Raw genomic sequence first — 7690 nt, forward strand, 5'->3', positions numbered from 1 at the left:
TGCATTTTATTGGCGTTATAAATTCCCTGGAATTAGCTGGAATTAGCTTCTATGGTGACGTTCACTTTCGGGCTCGGCACACAAACGTCGAAGGGAAACCTCGCGGAGGTTGTGGGGAATGTAATAAAGCGATGGATCAGCAGAACTGATGATCGGAAAATTAATCGATTGATGTGTTATTTCCAGATATTCCCGATGTGTTTCGTAATATTTTATGTTGTGAAAGATCACGAAAGGTTTTAACTACGGAGTGAGCATCTATGTTCTATGGAGCTACAGTAACTTCGCGGTGGACTTGGCGCTGGGCGATAATCGTGTTGACATCTTAGCCGAATCAAATAATTGAGATTGACATTTGCTGGAATCTGCCCAAGACATGTCTAGCAGAGCCAAAAGAAGGAGAGATCTCATCTACGTGACCTCCTACAGTTGAAAAAGTTCCTATTCCGGCCGTCTTGTTCATCTTCCGAAACGACGAAACGTGGTGACCTAAATTTCAACTATTTTTTTCCGTTTTTTAGATCAAAAACCATTCCAGACTCTTCTGCTTTGCATTGTCCGCTTTCCCCCTTTGCAAGATCTGGTGTAAAAGCCTGGGAAAATGCGACCACTCCCGACAAATGGCATCCAGCTACCAGCAATGACCCGACGAACGTGCCGACAAGCTTCATTAGCAGATCAGCTGTGACATGAAACCGGCACAAACCCAGACATCCTGCCATGTGCCCCTGCCCCCGGACCACCCCGGAGGCCAAACGGACTTCTGGCGGACCCGCTTATGCACCGCATAAAATTTAATTTCTAGGATAATCGGCCGACCGAACAGCCGCGCACTGGCAAAGGTTGCTAGCTGCGTCCTCCGGTGCACTTTTTCACACGCACGCGACCCTTCCCGAACAACAACAGCAACAACAACAACAAAAAATGCTAAAAAGGCGTGCCAACCCGGACAACATAGCGCACCGCAGAGGCACACTGCTGAATGCGCACGAACCGAACGCTGCTGCGCAAATGGGTGCAGTTAAAAACTGTTTAAACTTGCCTCGCCCTAGCCCCCTAGCCCGTCACTCGCTGCTCATTTGGAAGGAATTGTACTTTTTTTTATTTTCTTTTTTTTGAAGCTAGCTGCTGCCCTCCCTTTAAGTGCGCTTCAGCTCCTACGGCGGATACGGCACAAGGGATATCAAGATCGACGGCACGCGTCAAAAATCATTCAAATCCACAACCCACAACTGCTCAGTGCGACCGCTCGCGGACCGTGCATCGCCATACAGTAGGGTAATAATTACATTAGCTTAAGGACAGTTGCGGTTGGGTGGGATCTGTACACATAACGTTTGCACCTACCTTCGGTCGCGTTTCGCGTGTGCCACGTGTCCCGCTGTGTGTGTGGCGCTACCGACAAATCTCGTTATCGGTCCCGAAAAATCCCCGAAAGTAAAAAAATACACATTAAGAAGACGACGCGTCGAACGGTCTTGCGGGAGTGTGCTGAAGTGGCGCGTTTATTACTGCCACACACACACATGGCTTGAACGAACGAAAGTATCCTACGCAGAGGGATTGTGTCGCTCTAAAAATTTGCCGCTTTGACTGGTGCTTCCGCTTTTCAATTCCACTCCCAGGCTCCCGTGACGGGAACATTTGTGTCGTTTTTTTCGTTTTGTTTTCTTGTTTCTTTGCCAAGAAAGTCCTCCGGCCGGATTCTGCCGGTGAAATGGAATCGATCTACACCGGCACCAGGACAATAAAACAGTTCGATGATTTATTGCCGATTCTTAGCGCGCCTGACTTTATCATCATTATTTATGTTTCTGTGTGGGGTTTCTTTCGGAGTTCTGTTTTTTGGATGATGCGAGTACTTCACCGCCCTCGCCACCCAAACATCGCATAAAAAGGAGAATATTATTCAGGCGAAAGGGAGTGATTGACTTTTTTTCTACTATTCGTAATAAAGAAACCTAACGAAGGTATTGCATTGTTTGTGGCATTTCTTTGGCCCCATCTTGATTATCTTGCGTCCTGAATTGCGGAATTGCGTGGGTAATAGATGACTTGCTCTGGCGCCCACAGCGAGATTTCTATGAGCAGTAGCGCCAGAAGACATTACACCGGGTAGGGTAGACCGCAACCAATCCGGCAAACAATTATTATCCTCCACGGTGTGTTCCTTGCTGGGTTCTCCATCAATTCTTCTAGCAGTTGGCTGCATTAACAAAAAGGTTTAAAACATATTCCAACAAAACCAAACCAGCGGAAGCAGAGTTGCACTCCGTTGACACTGTCCCATTTTTGCAATCGACACACCTCGGCTGCTGAGTTATGAATATAGATGACGGATAATTGAATGAGACATAAATAAAATATAGTCAGCGAGAGGGGCCCAGTACATCGGAAGCTACCTGTCCCACCAACCCTACCCCGAAGGACGAACCCGGCAACCCGGCAACACCGATGAGTTGATGGGAAAAGTGTCAAATCAAACGCTGGCATATCACGACGTGCGAGGGAAAGCGGAACCGAGAGATAGGCGAACAAAAAAAGTGATATCCTAGAAACGAAGGGGAAATATGAAAACAACCTTTTACTAGCAATTGAGACGGCGACAGCGACACGGCGAAAGGCACACGCCGAATATGAAAGGGGAACGGATCTGTTTTGTATACCAAGTGAAGGGTGCTGACAGAGAATGGGAAGACCCGCAGTGTTAACCGATGATGGAGAGCCCTTGGGACGCGTCGGGACTGGCTCGAGAGACGGCAAGGGCCAGTCACTGTTTAGCGGCGCCGGCACAGGTCCCGAGTCCCCGTCATTGCCCCCTTGCCTGCCCCTACCTGCCTGCCTACCGTTGGTCAGTGTTTGATGTGCCGTAAATGAGGACACTCGTTTAGATTCACCCCGGGCCGCGGGGTCCGTGGTTTCGCGTTTGGATTAATTGATTTTTTATTCAAATGAATGTGACACACCGGACCTTCCCCGTCAATTGCAATGGGAAGGAGGGAAGGTTGGCTTTGGTTGACATTTGCCCAACCCTCCGACGGACTTGTGGCACGTGACGCACTGTGATCTCAGAAGTTTTAACGACCATGAATGAATCACGGGTATTATTAGCGTTTTACGAAGATTTTTATTATTTTGTAAAACCCAGATGTTTTGTGAGTTGCAAAATGTTACTTGAAGCAACACAGCGCCAGAATTATGACTGTGAGATTTTGCACACTATTACAACATTTTTGGACGACTATCAGGATGATCGGTATCGGCTACGAACAACCGAACCAAATCGAGCCAACATGTTGCTGTGATTTAATATTGCTACAGATGTGAGTTGCTACGAACAAGTTTATAAATAAACGCTTTGTTTTCCATTGCGATGATTTTAAGGTATCAGTCTCTATATTATACACAAGATAAAAAACTACTCACACTAACTGTAAGCGGCATAGTTTGCGCAAAACTTTATGAATATTTTCAAGATGTTGAGTTATGGTAATCTTCAAGCGAGCATTATTAAAATTACGAAATTAAATCTTGAATCTTAATCTTGCAACAGTTATGAATTTAAAAAAAGTGAATGAATCGTTCATATGATTTCCAACTTGGTTTTCAAAAACAAATCGGAGAGTGTTGGATGTCAAGATTCATGAGCCAACGTTAACTATATGGTGATCTAGTTGGCACCCTTTTCAGATTCCTGAGTTTAGGTTCGTTGCAATAGTCGTAAGGTATGTCACAATTTACAAAAAAAAAAACATTTCCTAACCGTTAGAATGCCCCAAACTGTGCTTCTCTCATCGTGACGATACACTGAGCCGATCTTCCGACACGTTCCGTTTGTAAATGTTGGGTATGAAGAAGGATAGCACTCCGCACCCGACCAGCAGCAGACCGGAGATCCAGAACGTAAGCTCACAGTGCGTGTCGAGCAGAAAGCCGACCAGATTCGAGCCAACAATGCTACCGAGCCGTCCGAACATCAGCGAGATGCAAACTGCCATCGCTCTGTGTTGCAAAGAGAAAGCAAAAACGTATCATCATCCTGTATTCCTCGAGCCAACCAACTGACCCGAACTAGCTAGCTTACCGTAAATTCGTAGGGTACAGGTCAATGGTGCAAGCGTTCACCACACTGATGCAGAAGCCGCACGTGAGCAGGATCAGATAGAACCAGATGGCCAGCAGAGGCAGATCGATGAACACGATCAGCACGCCGCAGGTGCCACAGAGCGCGAAAATAAACACCAGAATCGGCAGTCGCCCAACTGCATTGATGATGAGCCCGATGACGGCGAACCCGAGCGCATAGATCGCTTCCAGCACGAACGAATGCTCGTAGGCGGAAATGTCCAGCTTCTGGTGGCACAGGTCGGACCGGGCCGTCCCATTGCCGCCCAAGCCCGCCAGCTCCTGGATGTCGAACCTGGTGGCGTACACCGCATTGCACACGGTCGTCCGCTCGACACCCTTGCCCTGCTGCTCGGCTATCCGGTTCAGTATGTCCGGGAAGAACATGTACATCCCGCTCGAGGTGAGATAGATGCCGAACTGGAGCACACAGAGGATCGCCGTCCGCTTCAGGTACGAGCCCATAAATAGTGGTGCCGTCTGGTACCACATCTGTTTCAGCAGACCCACCATGCTCTTGCCGCTGGCCGCCTCCTCACGCCTCACCTTTGTCTGTTGCGCTTCCGTTTCCTGGAGTACGCCGGTGAGCGCGAGCGGCGGATCCTTCCTACCGGCGTTCCACCGGTACATGCTGCGTAGTACGGCTATCGTTTCCTGCTCCCGTCCGCGGGCCAGCAGATACTTCGGACTCTCGGGCAGTCCGAGCAGTACCAGGGCGGCTACAAAGCTGGGCAGTGCGCAAACGACCAGAAACAATCGCCAGGGCCGGTAGACGATGCCGAGCAGCGGGATGGCAAGCTCCCACTCCTGGTTAATGATGGACCAGGCGATCAGCGGCAGCAGGATCGAGCCGAGACCGAACACAAACGATGCCCCCATAATTGCACGGGAGCAGTTGCGCTTGCCATGAAATTCCCCCAGGTACGCGTAGATAGTGGCGGATGGGCCGGAAATGCTGCGTGCGAGACAAAGTGTAACCGGTGTAAATAGGGTTGGCCGCAAAAGCTATACACAAACGGTAGTGTATGCTTACGGCTAAAAAGGCTCACTTATCTGCATGCATGTATGGTGCTCATTTGAAAACAACAAGTCTTAATGGGGCTAGGGTACGGTAGCATTTAGAGAGCCCGCCCAACACGTGCGCAGCTTACTGCAGGCAGATAAGGTCGTCTACAGTAATGCTACTTACAAAAATCCCGTCAAGAATCGCATCACGGTGATCAACCAGAAGTTTGTGGTTAGGCTAGAGAGAGCCGATGAGGCAAAGGCAAGAAACAGCGTTGGCAAAATGATTGCCCGCCGGCCACGTGTATCCGCCAGAAAGCCCCAAAGATGCGAGCTGCAAATGATGCCCGCGAACGAGATGGCACTCAGCACGCCCTTCTCCCTGGTGGTCAGCAGCAGGTCGCACTCGGCCACTGGCAGCACGTAACTAATGCCAAGCGTTTCGAGCAGCACGGCTGCCAAGATGATGCCGGAAATGGCGATCAGGCACAGATTGTACAGCCCAAACTCTGAAGAAAAGGTTCAACATTAGATTGGTTCAGTCCGATCTCTCAACGCTCGTTGAAGTCTTACTCGTCATTAGGAATGCCTCCTCCAGCGTTACGGGACGTGCCTGGGCAGGGGGCAGTGTCTTCGATTCTAAAAAATAAAGAAAATCACAAATGTAAACACGTTACACACTCTAACATGTCTAGTCTTGCGTACCTGTCGGTTTAGTGTCCATTATACCGCATCTAGTATGTGAGAGCTGACGCTACTGTCCAATGAATGTATGTCGACTTTTTTGCGAGCCAAACAACACTGACTTGGTTTTGTTGAAGTCATCTCTTTATATCCGAGATGTCCACGCCGTCGCCCGTGCACGGGTTCAATAAAAAAGCGAACAGTGTTGTAAATCTTCACCTATTTCCTTCTCCATCAGCTGTGCATGGATAGAGCGTCGAAGATTACACCGGTGAGCGAATGCCACACCAGCTGAGTAAGATACCAACTACAAGTTTGTCTGCCCAGTTGACCTAACAACAACTACGGTGTTACGGATTTACCTTTTGCACGATGTACGAAAGGAACAGACTTCCAGCTACGACCACGATGCTCTAATCCCAACCATTCCCTGTCGGGCAGGCAGACTCATGTTTTGTCCTCCTATCATGATCGCATAGATTGTGTGTGGTGTATGTGTGCGTATGACGATATGGGATACCGAGAATGGTACAAGCTCCACAATGCCGTTGCTAGTAGACCACTGTATATACAAGAGGCTAGGCATAGCGTCGGGAGATTCTCGCTGGCAAACGAAGACAATAATAAACACGTGCAGAGTGAAGGGCGTCTTGGCGTCATATATTGAGTGATGGTGGTGCTCCAAACAAATTTTGAAAGATGTACTACCATCTTTACAGCTTCTGCTGATTGTATCAAGGTAACACTTTGTACACGCTTGACGACAAAGGTATGTATTTTGTGAGAGGATTAACCAGGCTTACAATTCCAAGGAGTCTCGTGGTACAGTAATCGAAACGCGCGACTTAACTACAAGCCCGTCGTGGGTTCAAATCTAGAATCTGTCCGTACCTCCGCAGAGACAGTTGAATATCCGTCTTTGCGATACAAAAGCCTTAAAGACTAAAAACATATCGATACAAACATACATTTAGTAGATATCAAAAAGCTTTACAAACAAGTAATGCCATGTCCGGCAAATTGATAACTGATTTCTTAAGAACAACAAATTTACGAAAAACATTCCATGTTTAGCTGACTACGCAAAATAGTGGTATGGTTCATACAGTCTTCGTATTGTCTTCCTATAGCATTTTTCATTAAAATAGGTTGCAATAGCGTGTCATAGTATTTGCAGCCGAAGCCCTTTTATTGACCTATGCGTCACTTCACTTGCGTCGTCTGTGAAACCTGTTGCGCTTATTTTTTGTTTGGTTTTGAAAGCGTTGGTCATAAATTCTACAGACTTTTATTTCAGGTAATCATCTTTTCAATGCCAACTTCAATCAATCGATTCAATGAAATGCATACCTCAACTGAGCAAAAGTAAATATATTCGCAACATTTCCTTAGTGTTCATGAATATTTGAAGTAAATTGACGTCTGTGTAACTTTCTCTGCGAAGCCTGATTTCAATTTGTTTAATTTTGAAAGTGTTGAAGTAATCATATAATAAAGACTGTTAGCTATCATTCCTGTAAATCAAATCTCCAATATTAGCTTCATTCAATAGATTGAATGAAATGTGCAGCTAATCTGAGTGACAATATATATATGGCTGTAGTCAACGCAGGCCTGGAAGGGTGCGTTTGATTTGAAGTCAATTTTTTCTGTTCATACCAAGACGCAAAGGATTTTAGTAAATTAATTCCAATACAGTTTCATAATCATGAACAGCGTTAACGAAACCATGAGCTTCCTTGGGATATACTAAGGTCTCAGCAAAAATTTAGGTTTCAGCAAAAATTTTAGAGATTGTGCCTGATGATCGTAGGGCCCCCGGCGGCATTTCAAGTTTACTGTTCAATCTCCCAACAGCCAGTTTAGTGCCTGTTGG

The 7690-nt window shown here is 47.0% G+C and overlaps 1 protein-coding gene across 1 annotated transcript; it reads right to left on the bottom strand.

Moving 5' to 3' along the window:
* Window positions 1-3305: 3305 nt before the first annotated feature.
* Window positions 3306-5971, bottom strand: LOC120906713 (synaptic vesicle glycoprotein 2B-like). Its single transcript, XM_040318598.1, has 5 exons — window positions 5836-5971; window positions 5704-5769; window positions 5315-5639; window positions 4085-5080; window positions 3306-4002 (listed from the first exon to the last, which is right to left on the bottom strand). The coding sequence occupies exons 1-5, from the start codon at window positions 5852-5854 to the stop codon at window positions 3792-3794; spliced, it is 1617 nt and encodes a 538-aa protein (XP_040174532.1). The 5' UTR covers window positions 5855-5971; the 3' UTR covers window positions 3306-3791.
* Window positions 5972-7690: the final 1719 nt, after the last annotated feature.

The sequence above is a fragment of the Anopheles arabiensis genome, chromosome X (genome assembly GCF_016920715.1).
Source record: "Anopheles arabiensis isolate DONGOLA chromosome X, AaraD3, whole genome shotgun sequence".
Classification (NCBI taxonomy): Eukaryota; Metazoa; Arthropoda; class Insecta; order Diptera; family Culicidae; genus Anopheles; species Anopheles arabiensis.